Below are 19,288 nucleotides of genomic sequence, written 5' to 3'. Positions count from 1 at the left end.
AGATATAAATAATGCTTGCTGAACAATAAGAAAAACACAACAGAAAAATGAGCAAGAAATTCACAAAGGTACTTAATAAAGGAGGCTGGGGCTTCCCTGGTGGCGCAGTGGTTGAGAGTCCGCCTGCCGATGCAGGGGACACGGGTTCGTGCCCCGGTCTGGGAAGATCCCATGTGCCACGGAGCGGCTGGGCCCGTGAGCCATGGCCGCTGAGCCTGCGTGTCCGGAGCCTGTGCTCCGCAACGGGAGTGGCCACAACAGTGAGAGGCCCGCGTACCACAAAAAAAAAAAAAAAAAAAAGAGGCTGTACAAGTGGCTCATAAACATGAAAAAGGTACTAGTCATCAGGTGAATGCAAATTAAAATGGCAGTGTCTGTGTATAACTGTGTAAACCTGTGTATGTTGCAATACACCCACTTGCTAAAATAAAAAAGGAAGATGGCGAGCAACTGGAGCTCATACATATTATTGATGAGAGTGTAAATTTGTTTTCAGAAAATAGCCTGGCAGAATCTGTGACAGGAAATGATAAATAATGTGGCCTAGGAATTCCTTTCCTAGGTATACACCCAACAGAAATTCAAGTGTGCTCATCAAAAGAGTTCTACAATATTTATAGCAGCGTTATCTATAATGGCCTCACACTGGGAGCAACCAGAATGTTTATCTGCAAAGACAGTCACACTTCTGGATTTATTTATGGATAAATAAACTGGGATAAATCCACAAAATGAAATATTACCTGACACTGAGAATGAACGGACTACACTTCTAAGTGATAGCATAGATGCACCTCACGACATCATATTGAGCAGAAACAGCCAGGCACAAAAGAGTGCACAGTGTATAATTCTGCTTTGAGATTCAAAGACAGCTCAGTTAGTAAAATTAATCTATGACGTCAGAAGTGAAGGCTGACTGAGTGGTCAGTCCTGTATGGAGAAGCCAGCAGGAGGAGGTGCGTGAGGCGCTGGTATTCAGTTTCTTACTTTGACGTCTGATCACACAGGTGTTTTCACTTTATGAAAATTAATTGAGTGGTATAGTTGTGATTGGTGCACTGATTTGTGTGGTATACTTCAACAAAATTTAAAAAAATCAAATCAGTTGTGCTTCAGAGGGGGAAGATATGGGTAAAACCAGATTCTAATCAAAAGCTTCCTTTGCTCATCATGTTATATTAAACTGAAGAGGGAAAAGTCCATTGAGTAAAAAGGACGTTAAGGTTAAAATAAACTATGCATCTTCTCTATATAAGTAGGAAAATTCTTTTTCCCTCTTTGAGTTTTGATGTAGAAGCTACGGTGAAATGTAAGAGCATTGACTTTGTGGGGAAGCCTGATAGACTGACTTCTGGTTTAATGATGTGCTTGCCCTTTCTCCCTCCAGCCACGTGGATAGATGAAGACTGACCTTCTACCAACATCCATCTCTCCCTTTTGGGTCACCGTGGATGGCCCTCAGTGCTCAAGATACACCCGAGCTTTGTAAGTTCATTGCTGCTTGTGTGTTAGTCTCATCTCTCCGATTAGACTGTGAACATCATGTAAGCCAAGACCTGGCATTTCTTATTTCTGTGTATTCTCCACCATACTAAGGAGAGAACGGATCACAGGGGCTCAGTAAATGCTTTCCATTGTAGAACGCCAGATGGTTCAGTCTGTGAAATCTGAGGTCTGAGGAGTTAAGTCACTTGCCCAAGGTCATTGGCACAGTTATGTCTTCTGAGTCCAGCCAAGATCCCTGCATAGCCTTGGTGAGAAGAAACAAGCCATGCGCCTTCCGTTCTGTTCCCTTTGTCCTTAGTACTTCTTAGTGCAGAGATGCAAAGGCACAGCAACTCAATTTTGCTAATTCTGATAGTTTTGCTTGCTGATTCACTGAACAAATACTGCCTAAATGTGGGAACCCTTGGCTTTAGGGAGCAGGAACAATCTGTGTAGTCTTGAAAAGGCAAAGACAGTGAGTGACCTGGCTCAACTCAGTGTGCAGATCTGCAAAATGAGAACACATCGAGCTTTTGTGCACCTTCTATCCCTTTTCATTTACCTCCAGGGATGATGATGAAGTTCAAGGCCTTACAGATCCTGAAAGTTGTTGAAATCTAAACCTCAGCCTTTTGAAAAATTGCTCATTGTTTGTTAAGGATCACTTGAGTTCTTTTCAACAAAAATGCTTCTTCCAAGTCTAGATTATAAAAAGCTCAGTGTTAATTTAACCCACCGTGTGAACTCTCTCAACGTGGGTTTCCTGAAGTATAAAAATGAGGTAATTAGGCAAGAAACGACCTGACTTTTAAGGCTCTATTCTGTAGATTCATTTGGGATCTAATCTATAGATTCATTAACGTAAATCATGACTAGCATCTCTTATAGACACAAACTATTAATAAGCACGAACTGCGTGTTAATAAGCACTGTCCAGAAGTGTCATACATATGTGTATGTGTCTCTACTTGTGGGGGGGTGGAGAAAGAGAGGAAGAGAGGGAGGGAGGGAGAGAGAGAGGGAGAGAGAATATGAATGACTACATGTCTTTTACTGAGCACTTATTACATGTCAGGTACCATGCTAAGTATTTTAAATTTCTTATCTTCTTTAATCTTTAATTCCAAAAAGTATTAGCTTCACTTTATATATAAGGTGTGGCTGATGGTTTTTTCCAAATTCCACCACCACAACCTCTCCCATTCCATGTGTTCTTCTTACAATGTGATTTTTGACAGTTCTCCTACTGAAAGGTAGACTATATGTTCCTTTCCTTTTGAGATGACTGGGCTGGTGACTCTGGCAGAAGTCACACCATGTGACTTCTCAGGGTAAGTCATGAAAGGTGCTACAGCTTCTGCTGCTTCCTTTTGGTCCCTGGTTCTTGGAACCTGGCCATCACGCCATGAGGAAGCCCAAGCAGAGTGTGGAGAGGGCACGTATAGGTGTTCAGGATGACAGCCTCCACTGCCAGCGGTGTGAGTAAGTGAGCCTTCAGATGATTCCATGCCCCAGCTGTCAAGTCATCCACAGCCTTTTAGTTTTTCCATCTGAGGTCCCAGACATCTTTAAGCAGGGACAAGCCATCCCACTGTGCCCCTTTCCAAGTTTCCTGACCCAGGGAATCTGTGAACATAATAAAAGGGCTGTTGTTTTATGTCACAAGTTCAGGGTGGCTTGTTATGCAGTAACAGAGGCTCTGAGTTGCAAAATTAGTTGCCCAGGGTCACACAGCAAATTAGTGGGGTTTTTTTGTTGTTGTTGTTTGTTTTGTTTTGTTTTTTTTGTGGTACGTGGGCCTCTCACTGTTGTGGCCTCTCCCGTTGCAGAGCACAGGCCCTGGACGCGCAGGCTCAGCGGCCATGGCTCACGGGCCCAGCTGCTCCACGGCATGTGGGATCTTCCCGGACCGGGGCACGAACCCGTGTCCCCTGCATTGGCAGGCGGACTCTCAACCGCTGCGCCACCAGGGAAGCCCTCCCTTGTATATCTTGGTTCTTGCAAAGTCAGAGGTCTGTACTCAGGTTTCTTACTTTCTCACACCTGTCATAATGCTTAGCACTGTACCTAAGGCAAGGTTTATATCCTAAATGTTAGTCAGTTAAAATGTTTGATTGATTAATCCTCTCTCGGATCTGTAGAAATACATATCTACAGTAACCAGAAACAAAGCAAGATAAACTCCCTCTTCATTCTCTCTCCCCATTCTCAGAGTGGGGACCTACACAGAGAACAGGGCATGAAAGGGGAGATGAATACCACGTGAGTGCCTAGCCAGACTTCCACAGAAGGGAAATACCTTTCTGCCTGACAGCTTCTTCTGTCTGCTGCTCAGGAGATAAATAACCTGGCAACAGCAGTGGCAGGGACTTCCTGAGTGCCAGAATCCTCTGAATTCCAGAAATTAGACCCTGGCTGACACGGTTCCATCCATGGTGGACCAAGCCTTAACACCAATCAATAAAGGTGCTCCACGGGGAGCAGGGAGTTACTTCCTGGCAGCAACCGAAGAACTGGCCCAACATTGCCCATTTTAGATTCTGTGTTTCTTGGGTGACACTCTAATGCCTATACAACAGGTTATAGGGCCCCCAAAGTCATGGTATTGAATGTATCATTAAACCTTGTGAGCTCCAAACCCGTGGCTAATGAGTCTCTAGGGATGACCTTGATTGACAGGTCCCCTGGCTCAGCATATGCCTGCTTCAGTGCCTTTGCTCACAGTGATTCCCTCACCAGAGATTTCCCTCTTCATTTCTCTTGCTTTTGTAGAAAATCTTATCGCATTTTTCAAGCCACAGTCCAATGCTTCCCAGAGGTCTCTTTTCACTACAACCCACGCTGATATTTCCTTTCTCAGAAAAAAATCTAGCTTCAACTCTACATACCACAGAGTTTAGTCCTCAGTGACACATTCCCCTAGTTCCCTGTGTTCCAAAGAGGCAGCAGGGTGCAGTGAAAAGAGCCTATAATTTGGGACCGGTGGGACGAGAACCCATTATTCCCATTATTATCCAGGCTATGCAGTTCTGAAGATCTTTACGAAGTAGCACAGGCATCCTTGTTCATCCACCTAAACAGCTGCATTGTGTTCCATTGGGTGATGAACCATCACATTTTTCAGTTGATGGTCAGTGGGCTACTTCTAACTTTTTAAAACAGCAGTGAAATGAAAATCCTTATACATACATCTTGCCACATTTGCACAATCATTTCTATAGAATGAATGTGTAACCTCCAGATAGACCATACTTTTAAGGCCGTTTGTAATCCTTTTTGCCTTCCCCCCCGCTCCATTTATGTCTAAAACACTACAGGTAAAAATATGCCCTCTCCAGACTTTAGCCCTGACTGTGGAATCTACCCTATATCCACAGTCACCTCCCAGCTGAAACCAAGAGCTTGGCCTCTCCAAAGCGGCACCAGTTGCATCTCTGCTCTGTCTGTTTCACCATCTGCCTCACCCAGCTGGCCGTGCTGCACACACTCTGGTTGGGGCAGAGCGCACTCCTAGGGGCTTACCTCTTCTTCCCCAGGAGATGGCTTTTAAGGACAAAGATACTGTAAGGAATATTAATGGAAGAAAACCCAAAGCAACAAAGGTCTGCTAAAAAAACGTTAGGGAACCCTACAGAAGAAAAAGGATGCTTTTTACTTCCATGAATTCTCACAATCCACAGGGAGCCCTGAGGGACCTTCAGAAGATTTTTGGTCATGGAAGACAACGGTGTGTCAAAGATAAATCACAAGTCTTTGAATCCAATAGACACAGGTTATAATCGCAGCTCTGCTGGGTAACCATGAACAAGGGGATTAATTGCTCTCAGACTCAGTTTTCTCATCTATAAAATGATATTGACGTCCCTGAGCAGAGGTTGTCACGATGATTAGAGGTAACATCATATGACACTTAAGAGAGTGCCTGATACATAGTCGGTGCAACAAACTAATCAATTATTACTACTGTTTCCCAGCAAAGAGAAGAGTAGAATGTTCCTGAACAGTGGGGTGACTGGCAACGACAGGGAACTTTGTTTTCTGGTTGGTCTATTTAACTTCCTTTCCTCCAATTCTTCCTGCTTTTCCTCCACATTCATTGAAATACCAGGACTGAGTTGCCCCATGTCACACAGGTAGTTAGTGACAGCCAGAAATTCTCTCTCTTAGGTTGCTTTCTCTTCATTAAGTGCAAAATATGATATGGTCCTTAGAAGGCTACTTGTGAAAGTGCATGTATTCATTCAACAAACGTGTGTTGAGTACTTAGAACACACAACACCCCGTGTCAGATTCTGGATGAGCGGCAGAGATAAGTTTGCCAGTATGTGTTTTGATAAGAAACAGAAATGGGCAATGGTAGCTGAGGATTGAAGATATAAGATGCCCTCGGAGAGATTCAGATGACCATGGCGACAGCAACAACTATGTCAATAGCATTTACCATTTGTGCGTCAGCCAAGGCAGAGCTTTCCACGCATTATGTCATCTAGTACTCAGACTATCCCTTTGAAGTAGGTGTTTTTATTATCTCCATTTTCCAGAAGAAGAAACTGTGGCGCAGAGAAGTTATTTTCCCACGCTTACATAGCCAGTAAGTGGCAGAGCTGGGATTCAGCTGCAGGCAGGCCTATTCCCGAGTTCAAGCTATAACTATTACTGCAAAGCATAGCTTCCGGGGAGTAATTGGACTTGGGAGGGAAGCAGTGGGAAGGCAGTATTTGCAAAAGGGACGGTCACTGAGGGGGAAAGATGAGAGAGGGTGCTCCAAATAGAGGGAATGACCAGGCTATAAAGGCAGCCTGGGGCTGGGGAAACAGAATGCAGCACAATCTGGCTTGGCTAGAGCCTTGGCTGGACCTGGGAATCCAAGGGACGCTAGCCGTAGATGGGAGCTGGGGACGTACCAGGAACCATCTTGCTCCCATTTTGAAGAGGGGAAAGTGGGACAGAGAGGGGAAGTGACTCACGCAGCGGGCTAGCAGACTGAGACTGAGCTTCCTTCTAAGATCTTTTACCACCCCCTCCCACCCTGTGGGCCCGCTGCCTGTGACACAGCGGCTCCTGTTTCCCCCCTTGGGAAGGGCTCCATTCTGCTCTCAGCAGCCACTGTGCCTCCTCATTTTAAGGTCCTTTCTCCTTAAGCCACCGGATACACAAGGTGACTGTCATCACGTAGGTCTGTCGTTTCTGTGTTAGTGGAATGCGTTATCTTCTGCTAGCTACCTTGGGCTTCATTCACCTATGATCTTGCTTGAACACAGGCTGGCATAGAGGTATTCATTTGCCACAGTTGGATTGTGGTACTTAACTCATATTCAAAACCATCAGGCTCCCCATAGGACTCTGAGCATACATCCCCCATCAATTCAATTAATTATGCTTTCATTTTTCCATTTTTAGAACTCAGTACTTCTTTCCAGGTGAACAATTGGGTCTCTGGATCTCAGATGCTATATTTCCAGAGAGGGTTTAAAAAGAAACGGGGGTGGGGGGCTTCCCTGGTGGCGCAGTGGTTAAGAATCCGCCTGCCAATGCAGGGGACACGGGTTCGAGCCCTGGTCCGGGGAGATCTCACATGCCACGGAGCAACTAAGCCCGTGCGCCACAACTACTGAGCCTCTGCTCTAGAGCCTGCGAGCCACAACTACTGAGGCCACGTACCACAACTACCGAGCCCACGTACCACAACTACCGAAGCCCGCGCGCCTGGAGCCCGTGCTCCACAACAAGAGAATCCACCGCAATGAGAAGCCCGCACACCGCAACCAAGAGTAGCCCCCTCTCGCCACAACTAGAGAAAGCCCGCGTGCAACAACGAAGACCCAACGCAGCAAAAAAAAAAAAAAAAAAAAAAGAGGGGGTTCTCTCCAGGAAAATGTAGATCCCAGGAAGATGTAGACAGGCCTTTCTGGATATAGAGTTGTGGGGACTGTCTTTCTTTTAGTGCAGGCCTATTCACGGCCTGGATTTTCCAAGATATGTGAAAGGACATAAGAACATAGCAATCAGTTTTTTATCCTTCGAACCAAAAATGAGGGCTGTGGGGGAGAGGAGAATTCCTTTTAAAAAAATCTATAAATATGATATTCCAAGTGTGCCTAAATGCATTAAAGGCACAGTGGTGTTTTATTGTCCCCAGCATTCTTCCAGGGGTCCCCAGCTGATGACCCACAAGCTGAGTCTAGGTGTGCTTTGGTTTCATCTGCAGAGTTCTCCTGGCAGTGACTGTCCAGGGCTGAGTGGGAGCAGCCCCTCTTTAGCTGACACAGGCATGCCCAGTTCAGCACAGCTCCTAGCTGACCCCTGTTTTTGTGTTACTGAACGTATGCTGGTTATCTGTGTGACGTTGGCTAAGTCCCTTCCCCTCCCTGTAAGCCAGAAGCTTCACCTATGGAATTGGGATGGGGGTGTTGCCTACATTTTATTTTGTTTGTTGCCTGCCTTCTCTCCCTAGAAAGTAAGCTCTAGGAGGGCAGGGGTTTCTGTCGGCTTTGTTCGGTGGTGCCTCCCATAGCATCCTGAACCATGCCTGCCATATAACAGGTGCTAAATAAACATTTAAGGAGAGAATCAATGGTCCCGAACATCCCTTTTGGCTCTGGGAAACACTTTCTGAATGTTTGCTTATTGTGATTTTGGAGGGGAAAAAACCTCTCTCCTACAATTAAACTGACTTCCACAGCAATCTAGAAAGAAAGAGAGAACAATTTGACTGCCCCCTTGCTGGTGGCTGAGAGGCAGAAAATGATGCTTTTCATTTGCACGTCCAGCAAAGCTTTTACCCTCCTGTCACTGCCTTCCTTTGAATATTTCCATCTGGCTTGCACAGGTTCTGAAGCGTCTACTCCTGTGCTTCCCCATGGTCTGCAAAACTGCTCAGTATCAGAGCCTGGCTGTGGGTCTCGCCATCAGGTAGCAGACGGTTAAAGTTGAAAAGGAAGGAGGCACTGAGCTGGAGTCCCCCAGTGATGGGGGACACACTGTCCCTGCACAGATCACCCCTGTCACAGCTGCGGTACCTGTTCATGGCGAGGGGGACGCCATCAGGGGGAATGTACTGCGGTGAATCCTCTGTGAACTCCTGGTAGCCTGGCCTGCAGGAGCTTCTGCCCTCAGTGGCCATGCCCAGGGCCTCACTCCCCTGGCAGGTAACACACCACAGGGCAGCGAGCAGGCAGATCCTGGGCTCGGTGTTGGCTGCGGTTGACTGGTGCGATTTCAGGCTGCCCCATGGACCTTACTTCTTATACTTCTAACCTGAGTTCCCTGAACAACCTCCTAGCTCAATGGCTTTCAGACTTTAATGCCCAGCTGGCCTGGGGGAAGGGGAGGGCTTGTGAAATGTGTATTTCTCTCTCCAACTGCAGAATTTCCAATCCCACGGACCTAGGGTGGGGCCTGGAAATCTGCATTCTTACAGGCATCTCAGGTGATTCTGATGCAGGGTTCCCAGCAGAATCCCTCATACCTGGTCCCAAGACCGAAAGCGTCTAACATACATTTCTTGCATCAACGCTGTGCACACATCCTTATGACACTGTTCCTTGCAGCAGTGAATCTGTGTACTGAATGAGGATTATGCTTTCTAAAGATAAACTATTTCACACATTCAGGCTGCTTCCGTCAACTTCCCTGAATGTTTACCCCGCTTCTTTCCCCTGCAACACTCCAGTTACATCAATATGGGAAAGGGGAAGGCGTTTCCATGCCCATCTCTGGGAGGGAAGCGGGGAGAACAGGAGGTGGAAGGGGGAGGTTCCTCATCACCCCTCCATGCACTGTAATACTGGTTGCTGTGAAAGTTCTGTGTGAATGCGAAGGTCAGGCTGCCATTGTTTATCAGCTCTGTTCATTGGCTACTCTGTTCCCATGGTGAATCAGTCTCAGGGCCCTCCACAAACACATTAACTGGGGCAGGGGCTGTGGTAGAGGGTTCCCAGAGACCTCCAATGTGCTATCACTTCCCCGCTTTAGAATTCTTCTCGCTGAGAGTAATTATCTCTACTAGGTGGAAATAATTATCACACATTCTGTCACATTCTAAGATCAGGAATACAAGAGTTCTGAAAGCTGAAATCATAATTTCCCATTTTCCTCTCTTCCCCTAGGACCTTCCAAACCCCTCTCCTTTTCCTTACTAAGGTCATCCAATCCCAGCAAAGTAGGAGCCAAAGGGGAGGTAGGGTCCGTGGGAATAAAGAGTTGAAAGGCTCACTGTTAGTTCACTTGCAGGCAGTGGAGCCTGGGATGAGACTGCAGGGTAGGCAGCACTGGACTGGGCGCCAACAGGCCAGAGGCATTGCCTTGGTGACCTTAGAGAAAATCCCTTTCCCCTTTGGAGCCTCCGTTTTCTCATCTGTAACGGGATGGATGAACTAGATCATTCTCATGATCGGAGCCAGACCTAAAGGTCTCTGGAATTGTGGTTCCATGTTTTCCAACTGCTCCCTACCTCTTGGAGACACCACTGACTTTCCCCTCGCCTCCCTTTCAAATATCCAGTCTATCAGCAAGGGCTGTCAATTCTAGTTTCAGAGTAGACCACTCATCCGTCTCCATGCCCATCATAATTTCCATCACTGTAATTGCCCCTAGACAGACGTGAGAACCTATTGCTTGGTCCCTCTGTTTCCACTCTTGACTGTTCTCTGCTTCAATTCATTTTCCTCATAGCTCCCCAGAGGAGTATTACAGCATGTAAATCAATCCTTCTCTCGCTTAAAACTCTCCAGTGCCTTCCCATTGCATTTAGAGTAAAACTTTAAATCTATACTATGGCCACGGTGCGCGATCTGGCCTCTGCCTACTTCTCTAATAATACAGCTCTGTGTAACCTTGGCTCCTTCTTACCTATCTGCTCCTTGGAGGAACTTTCTCAGAACACCCTAAGTCAGTCCCCTTTAATTCCACTTCCTTTATTATTTAGTGCTACGGCAGATTCATTTTATTCACAGTGCATCACAGTTTATACATTCACAGTTGTTTATGTAATGTCTGTCTTATACCACTGTACTTGCCATCACCTTGAAGGAAAGACTCCCGCCCCCCCATGCTCCATCATCAGTATATCTTCACATCCTCAGCACCCAGCACCCTGTGCTGCACCTCACGGGCAATTAGTAATATCTGTTGAATAAATGAATGACATTGGCCACAAATAGGGTCAAAAGCTACAGAAAGGAAAGTTGGGGGAACTAAAGATAAATTTTGCCTGGGATGATTTTTGCCCTTCCTTTAATATATCCCTTCTCAAAATGTTCCTGTCCCTGAAAAAAGAAATCTAAAGTATCTATTAAAAATAGGTCTTTGGGCACAAGACACAGGCCTGCAAAGGCAACTCGTGGATGGCATTCTTAATATCTTACCATCAACCTAATGAAAAAAGTTGTAATTTGTGATCATAGCTCAACTGAATTTTAACTTTGAATGTTAAAAAAGGCTATATGAAAACAGTTTCTCATAGAAACATTTTAAAGGGAGGAGAGAAGAATCTTGAAAGCAAATCAGCATTTACTGGCATATATCACTAAAGGTGCTATTTACATATTATTTTATCTATTCATGGTGCTGGTGAACAAAACATTGACTTGGGCGCTGTGGCCGGTGCTGCCGGTTGACTCACCAACATCCATTCCAACCCCTTCCATTTTAGAGGCTAAAAAACCTAATTCTTGCCATTTCCACCTTCCTTGTCACTAGAAGTGATTGTGGGCCGCTGTTCTGACTAATGAGATAGACAGAAGGAGATGTTCGCTTGGGGTGGGGAGTATATTGTTAAGCTTTTGGTTTCCTGATCCAAAGAGACGGAACTGGCTGCAGTACGTTTTCCCCCTCTTGCTGCTTGAACATGGACGTGACATCTGGGAGCAGCCATTTGGGGCACATGAGAAAAGGCTGGGGCAACCATAGCACAGCAGACCCCGATTTCACTGAACCATGAGCCACTGTCTGCCTCCACTCTCCTTATAAGAAAGGTAACTCTCTAGCTGTTCATGTTACTCTGGTCAGATTATTGCGTTACTTGCAGACAACCACATCTGGCCACATTTCGTTGGCTTTCGGTTAATAGACTTTAATATAAATATTGATGAGATTAAGAAAAGATAAAGCTACTTGTGTATGCATGCAGATACATGCAATTTAGGTGGAACTTAATCCCCCAAGTTCTAAATTTATGAGGATTTATGATATATTCTGTTAGTAAATAGCAAGAACAATTAATTGAAGCTTATTTGAGAAGATGTTTGAGTATAAAAAGCCCTTAAAAATACCTCCTGCTGTAGCCCCAGGGTGTCTAGTGCTATGCATATCAGAGGCTCATGAAACTCTGTTGACTTCATCAGGAAATACGTAAACAACAACAACAAAAGCTTCCACTGGTGTTTGCGCTTCTCTGCTTGGCTCTGGTTCTCATCACTGTCCTAGCATCCTTGTGTTTTCGTCTGGCCCTAGTGAGGTGAAGTACGTACCTTTTCTCTTTAGCATATATTCCCAACAAATGTTGTGATGCATATTCTGACTCTTAGCGGGGTTTATGCAGGTCCCTAAGTGCTGGAATTGGCTGAGCTAGGCGTGGCAAGCAAGAGTCCATCTCAAGTGGATAAAACTCCTTTTTCTGCCAGGTAGACTCTTCTCTGCCTGTCAGACCCCTAAATCCAAAATCCTTCCTCCCAGTACCTCTGAGGGGGAGCCTCAGAAATACAGGTACTGCTGGTCTCAGGAGTGAACCACCGTTCTGCTTTGTCCGTGGACTTCCCCAGAAGAGAGAGGTCCAGTGGCTTTTCAATCAGTGTGAGCAGTGGCACCCTTTCTTCTAGTGAAGTTTAGCAGAAGTCCAATATAGAAAATCGATAAAAAGAATTGACAATAGCTTCTCTTTTGTTGTGCTTCCTGTGTGCTGGCTGGATACTGTGTTATGGGTTCTATATGTATCAATCTCTTTTAAACCTCACAACAATACTAGGGTTGTTTCCCATTTTCCTGGGGAAAATACAGAAGCATAGAGTGGAGTTGTTTTATTAAAAATGGGAAGGAAGGTGGCTTGGGTTTCCTGTTTGGTCACCTCCAGGTCAATTCCTAAGGTAGCCTCGTGGAACCCTCAGGAGTCCTGGAAACACAGTTTGAAAATCCTCTTCTAGTCAGAAGTCACAAACGCACATACCCTTTCAGGGGCAGCTGAGTCACCTGGGGGCTGTGGTCAAGTGGGGAATACACGCATCAGCTCAGGAGGGCAGCTGCCACTCAGTTTTGGACCATCATTGCCAAACTGTGCAGGTTACACAGAAACATGCCCGGTAGAGGATTCAGTTTGTGGGTCACTGACTTGAGACTTCAGGAGGAATGGTGAGGAGTGTGAAAACACAGCCTGAGGTCAGTCCACAGGGGTGCCATTAACGGGTAAGATGCCCAGCCATGAAGGAAATAAAGGAGAAAAAAACAAGCCCAGGGGTCTTTTCAGACACATGCATGTTAGGATGGCCCATTATACTGAGTAGTGAAGAATCATTTCTTCCCATTGTTTACCTACTGGCCTGAGTTATTTTTAAGCAAGCCCTTCCCCTTCTTGGTTGTCTCTGCTCTTTACCATGTGTTTGCCAGTACTGGCCAGGCATCCAGTCTCACACCTCTTCTCCCACGCAACCCCCCTGACTGTCTTCTTATTTAAAGAAAAACAAGAGTATAATGGTGAACGATGAGACAGTCTAAATTATACAGCAGGCAAAATGAGTCCTGAGGGAAGCTCCTTGGGAAGATCTTATTCCATTGCCACTTAGGAATATTGGTCCTCGCTGACACCCAAATGCGAACCAGGTGGTAAAGATGCCTCCAGGACGTGTCTGTGAGGCCTTGGTATTTATGCAGTTACGCCCCCAGAAAGTGAGAGTGTGTGCTGATCTATTCATGCAGCCCGATTCTAAGCCATGCCTCCCTGCGAGCTTTAGAAGCTTGGTATCTATAAGCGACTGCCTACTGATTAAAGAGCTCACAGACATTAAGCAACTGTAAAAGGAAATACAGTCAGCACTTATTTATTTGTGACATGAACTTTCCAGAATATAGTTGAAAGAACGTTACACACAAAGACAGAAAGGGGGTCAGTAAATTTGGGAATTGGTGTAGGTTGGTAGTTTTCAGATTTCTTGTTTCCCCTCTCCATTTCACTTTTCCTTCTTCCTCCCTCCCTGCCTCCTCCCCTCCCCTCCCCTCTCCTTTCCTTTCTGTTCCGTTTTTCAAAAGAAATTGTATTCACAAGCCCAATATGTAAAACAGACAAAAATGGCGCTACTCATGTCTCCTGTGGGGGCTGAAACCTCACTGATTTGGTCACCCCAGTACTCTCAGTATGATGTCTGAGGCATTTCTAAGAAACTTCATTTTCCAACCGTAAGAAACAAATTTACATCACCGTTGGAACTAGATTATTTCCAAGATCTTTCTCAGAACCAGGAAAAGAAGAACCATTTTCTCTTAAAGATGAAGAAACCAAGGTCTACAAGGGCCAGGTGACTTGTCCAGAGACACACAGAAAGTCCTAGAACCAGAGTGAGAACCCACTCATAATTCAGTACTCCTTCTACCCCTCAGAAATAGTTCAGGATGGGGGTTGAATCTTGACTCACCTAGCTATTAGCTGTGCAACCTTGGAAAGATATTCAGCATTTCTGTGGTCCCTCATTTGTAAAAGGAGATAGAATGAGAATCCCACCTAATGCTTCTGCAAAGATTCAATGAAATAAGGCATGTAGAGGACTCAAAACCTTGCTTACTATATGTGGTAGGTTCTCAACACATGTTAGTTGTACCGTACTGTCCCCCATCCTTTCTCTGTACCTTTCGGCTACAGAACATTAGAGTCGTGATTATCCCTGTTAATCTTGACAGAGCACATCACCCAGAAAGCAGATAGAACTGATCAAGGCACAGGACGTGTCCGTATAATCCACAGCATGCAACGGACAGCTGACAGTAAAGCATAGCTGAGAAACCGAATACTATGAAGTCTGGAAAAAATTCCCACCCTTGATTTCCCAGTATTTGTTTTTTCCTTTATATATGGCATTGAGCAAAGGGGTTGAGAAGAGCTGACTCACCTTGGAGAAATGTCACATCCTTGCTGCATGAAGGCTCCCAAGGAGAACCACAAGCTGTTGAATATCCCAAACTCATTGGACTGGTCACTGGTTGTCTGGTCCCGCCCTTCCTCAAACTCTTCACTGTGCCATTCGTAGGGGCTGAAGCGGCTGACCAGGAAAAGGACAACACTCACTCCAATGTAGGCGAAAACGATACACATCCAAATCTCGTAAGCCAAAGGATCCAGGAAGGAGAAGACCCCTGGCTTGGACTTCTGTGGCTTTTTTATCATGATGGAGATCCCCAAACTCATAAATGGTTTGGAGAAATCTATCACCTCTTCCCGGACCAAGGTGATAGTTAAAGGGGCCACGGCCACATCTGCTCTCTGCAAAAAAACACACACACAAAAGAAACGCCCTTGAGTTCACCAGCTCTCTGTTCTCTTATTTTTCTCTTCCCTGTGAATATTCATTTGTAATCTTAAAGGATGTGAGAGTTGGAAAGAACCTTAGGAGTCCAAACCCTCCTGCTCCCTATAAAATATTTATGGTAAATGGATGATCGGCTCAGTATCTCACAGGAGAGATGATCCCCTTCTTTGACAGTTCTAATTGTTCGGGGAGTCTTCCTCACCTTACGGAAGGGGGCTGTCATATATCTGTTATTTTTTGCCTGCCCAGCAGCCATGCCTTCTTCCTCTGGAAGAAGAACTACTCCTGCCCCACGCTCAGTCCTCCTGGTTCAAATGGGACTGATCACCCTGGTTATGAGGTGAAGCGTATCACCCAGGTTTGGCCATCGGTGTACACTACTCCCCTGGCCAGAATGGTCCATTCAAGGATGACCCAAGTCTCTTTGGGCCTCTTTAACGAGCATGAGTCCTGAAAGTCAGAGCGAGAGATGATCCATGATGAAATAATTTGAGTCACCCTTAATTCAGGGCTTACCCTGGACTCCCTGGGATCATATGTCAATATACTCTTTTGTTTGTCCTCAGGAACATGATCCAATCAGTCTGTTTGCTTAAGCCAGTTTGAGTTGGGCTTCTTTTACCTGCAACCAAGACAGCCCTGGCTAACAAGTGAAGGCAAATTTAACTCAGTAAATATTTACTGGGTGCTTATTATGCGTAAGCCCTAGGCTGGAAGGGAAGCCGTGGTCTCTACACTCAGGGAATTACAAACTAGTAGGCGAGATCAGTACTCACACACAAAATTTCCCAGTCTATAGACTGGAGGCATGCTGTCTAAGAGATATAAAATGCTACAGGAGGTCAGGAAGGAATGAATTCTGGCTGGGGAGATCAGGGACTGCGCCATCAGAGAGGTGACATATAAATTGGCACTGAAGTGAGAGTAGGATTTCAACAGGTTGCTCGGGTACAGAATACATTCCCAGAGAAGGGAATCATGTGACGAAAGTAGTTTGGCAGAGAGAAAGTAAAGTAGTATCACAATTGTTTTTTTCAAGGAGACCGCTAAGAAGTGCACAAATAACTCAGTTTTAAAAATTCATGTAGATAAACATAAAATGGTTGCAGGAAATGTTCATCTTTGTGCATCCGGCATGTGGAGTCACCAGCCTTGCTCTTCTGTCTTTCCTACCTCTGCCTAATTGCAGAGGCACTGGCATCTCTGCTCTAAAATCCACTGCTCTCTTGGCCTGAGATCAAGAGATCCTGGAAACCTAACACGGTTCCATGGACAGATGCCATGACATTCATTTTTGAAATGAGAGGCATGTCTGTGCAAGTCTATTGGAGGCGGATGGCTTTCTCTTATGATGCTGCGTAACAGTCCAGGTGTGAGGCTGGGGACAGATGCTGCGCAGACTCCGGCCCCGCCCAGCTGCCGGCTGATGTTGCTTAGGAAAGATTTCCTCTGGTTACTCTCATTGGCTGAGATTTTTGAGAAGGCCTTTTACATGGAATAAAAAGCCTGGCTTTAGAATGACTTAAGTTTCTCACTTGTAGAAAGAAACTTTCTGTAAAGCAATGTGGGATTGAATCTGTATTTCATAGTAATTCTTTTTTTTTCCCTAACACGCATTGCATAAATCTTGATACTTTTTACAAACACTTATAAGCCATTGCCAGGAAGAAGATATCTCTTCTTTCCTCTGTAACCTAACATAGGTAGAAAAGGAATGGGGGATAAAAGTCATGGAAATGACTTAGAGGGAATGACCACAAGTTACCCAAAAGGGAGGTGGATGTCGAGCTTCTAAAGTGGTAAAGGGAATTGAATGGATTTGTCTGGTGCCTCCGGATGTGAGTTAATAAAAGGGACTGTGAACTGGAAAAAAAAAGTCACAAAACCACATGATCTCATTGCTTAGTTCATTTAGCAGTTCCAAGATTGATTCCACGGAACATTATTTTTAGAAGGATGTTAATAAGTATAACATGAAAATAAACACAAATGTAAACAGACTACCTTGAGGTCGGACTTCTCAGAACCTTTAAAAGACCACTGTGCACTGAGAATTTCCAAGAGGGGTGAGTAGATACAGTGTTTCCAAAATTCTTTGGCCATGGACCCCTGAGGGTCTTCAAAAGGCACCCATATGCATAGGAGACACACACAGTGGGAGATGCTTAAGTTCAGTGACCTCATTTTGCAGATAGGAAACCCAGGTCCAGAGAGGAAGGGTGGTTCGTGCAAAGCAGCAGTGTTTTCCGCTTGTTTGATGTTGACTGAGAGGCTTCAGGAGCTGATTTCCAGCACCTGAGGAAGTAACTGGACCTCTGTAGGATCAGTCAAGGGCAATGCTCATCTGGGAAATTAGACCTGGCCACTTTGCTTTGTGACTCACGGACCACGTGCCCTCGAGTGAGATGGTTTTCCTTTTGGATGTCAATTTCCTCTTTAGAAAAAGAGGCATAATAAGTTTTGCTTTATCTATTGGAGAGCAGTGTTTTGTGAGAGTCAAAAGAATCCAAATACGTGAGGGTACTGTGACCCGTGGGCATTTCACAGGTGCTCAAAATTATTCTCTTAAACAGATGTCTTGTGACAGGGATTCTCAAACTTGAATGTGCAGCACATCCAAAGCACCTTGGGGTTTTTTTTTAAACCACAGATGGCAGAACTTCTAGATCACTGGGTCTGGAGAGACCTGAGAATTTGCATTTCTAACAAGTTCCCAGGTGATGCTGCCGCTCCAGACTTTGAGAACTACTGACCCAGGAGATCCCCGAACAAAATACATCTGGAAAAAGTCTTGGGTAAAAGAGTGAACCGTGTTGATGCAGTGGGTAAAAGCAAAAATTGAAGAAAATGGTCAGGGATGGAGATCCACTCTGAGCCAGGCGCTGTTCAGGGGAATACTCGCCACCCCAGCCCTGGGATCAAGGATTCAGGCGTAACCCTTGCAGGAGGTCAGTGGCTCGCAGGAGTCATGTAGCCAGTAAGCTGGCAGAGTCAGAATTCAAATCCAGGTGTCTGTCTCCCAAGTTCACTCTCTTTCTGCTTCATTAAGACAAAGAACAGGCAAGAAAGTCACTGAGAATCAGGCACAAAGCCATACCCGTGCAAGAAGCAGAAATTTCTTTTGCAGCCTGTGGCATCCGAGAATGCAGACACTGTTGCTATTGTCATCACTAGTTAATAGTGGCCTTAGAGTCCAGTGCTCAGATGGTGTGATTTCTACAGAGGCAGTATGTCCCAGCATGCAGCGTAAGAGCCAGGGCTGCATGTCCCGACGCTGCTCTGTGTCCTTTGCCAAACTGCCTAATCTCCCCGGGTCTCAGTGTCCTCATCTATAAAATGTGGTAAATAATCGTATCTACCTTCTGGGGTTGTTATGAGGAGTAAGTGAAATAACATGGGTATTTAGCATAGTGCCTGTCATATACTACGTGCTGACATGCTACTATTGTAATTGTTGATAAGAGCAAAAGGGAGCAAAAGGAAGGCGAGAGACACCCTGGTTGACTTAGCCTATTTAACAGGCACAGAACGGAGAGATTTGGAGGCCTCCGAATGAATTTTTCTGATCTTGCTGGTCATTTGTGGCTGAGAGATGCTTTCCCCAAACCCCTCTATTCTTCCTCGGTTGCGGGGGGCGTTGCAGAAAAAGAAAACCAAACTGAAAATCCAGAGAGGGCATCCATTTGGGCCCATCGTGGAGTTTTCAGAATACAGCTTTTTTTTTTTTTTTTTTTTTTTTGCGGTTCGCGGGCCTCTCACTGTTGTGGCCTCTCCTGCTCTGGAGCACAGGCTCCGGACGCGCAGGCCCAGCGGCCATGACTCACGGGCCCAGCTGCTCCGCGGCATGTGGGATCCTCCCGGACCGGGGCACGAACCCGTGTCCCCTGCATTGGCAGGCGGACTCTCAACCACTGCGCCACCAGGGAAGCCCCAGAATACAGTTTTTGCTGGGCAGAGGGACAGGCCTTGTGGAGGTGAGGGGAAAGGGGAGGGCTAGCAGTTGAAGCATCCAGAGGTAATTTTGGTTTGTCACTGATGAGCCAGTGACCCATGACTAATGGCTGGCTACTGGGGGGCTTGCCCTTAGGATAATCATATCATTGTTCTGCTCAGATCATAGGCCTTTTCTAAGGGAACATGGGATGAAGGTAAAGATGAATGTTGTTGGAGGTGAAAAGTTCACAGTAGTTGCCATGGGGATGACCTTAAGAGCTTGGTGGAGGTTCCCATGGAAACCAACCTCAAGATGCAGCATTAATCACCCATATCTCTATCTTTCATCCGTGGAGCTT

At 45.6% G+C, this 19,288-nt stretch overlaps 1 protein-coding gene and 1 long non-coding RNA gene across 5 annotated transcripts in view; one reads left to right on the top strand and one right to left on the bottom strand.

The window, feature by feature from the left end:
- Positions 1-19,288, bottom strand: part of GRIA1 (glutamate ionotropic receptor AMPA type subunit 1) — a 308,859-nt gene that overhangs the window by 71,382 nt on the left and 218,189 nt on the right. For all 4 annotated transcript variants that reach the window (XM_079915349.1, XM_079915348.1, XM_079915350.1 and 1 more), the window contains one exon: positions 14,580-14,950. In XM_079915349.1, coding sequence (XP_079771475.1) covers positions 14,580-14,950 — 371 coding nt within the window. The remainder of the gene's footprint in view (positions 1-14,579; positions 14,951-19,288) is intronic.
- LOC307183187 overlaps positions 1-19,288 on the top strand; it is a 222,933-nt gene that overhangs the window by 156,815 nt on the left and 46,830 nt on the right. The window contains exon 2 of the long non-coding RNA XR_013827402.1: positions 1,391-1,488. This is a non-coding gene — a long non-coding RNA (uncharacterized lncRNA). The remainder of the gene's footprint in view (positions 1-1,390; positions 1,489-19,288) is intronic.

The sequence above is a fragment of the Stenella coeruleoalba genome, assembly GCF_951394435.1.
Source record: "Stenella coeruleoalba genome assembly, chromosome: 3".
NCBI classification, from domain to species: domain Eukaryota; kingdom Metazoa; phylum Chordata; class Mammalia; order Artiodactyla; family Delphinidae; genus Stenella; species Stenella coeruleoalba.
The sequence above is the reverse complement of the archived record's forward strand: the minus strand, read 5'-3'. Positions and strand labels throughout refer to the sequence as shown.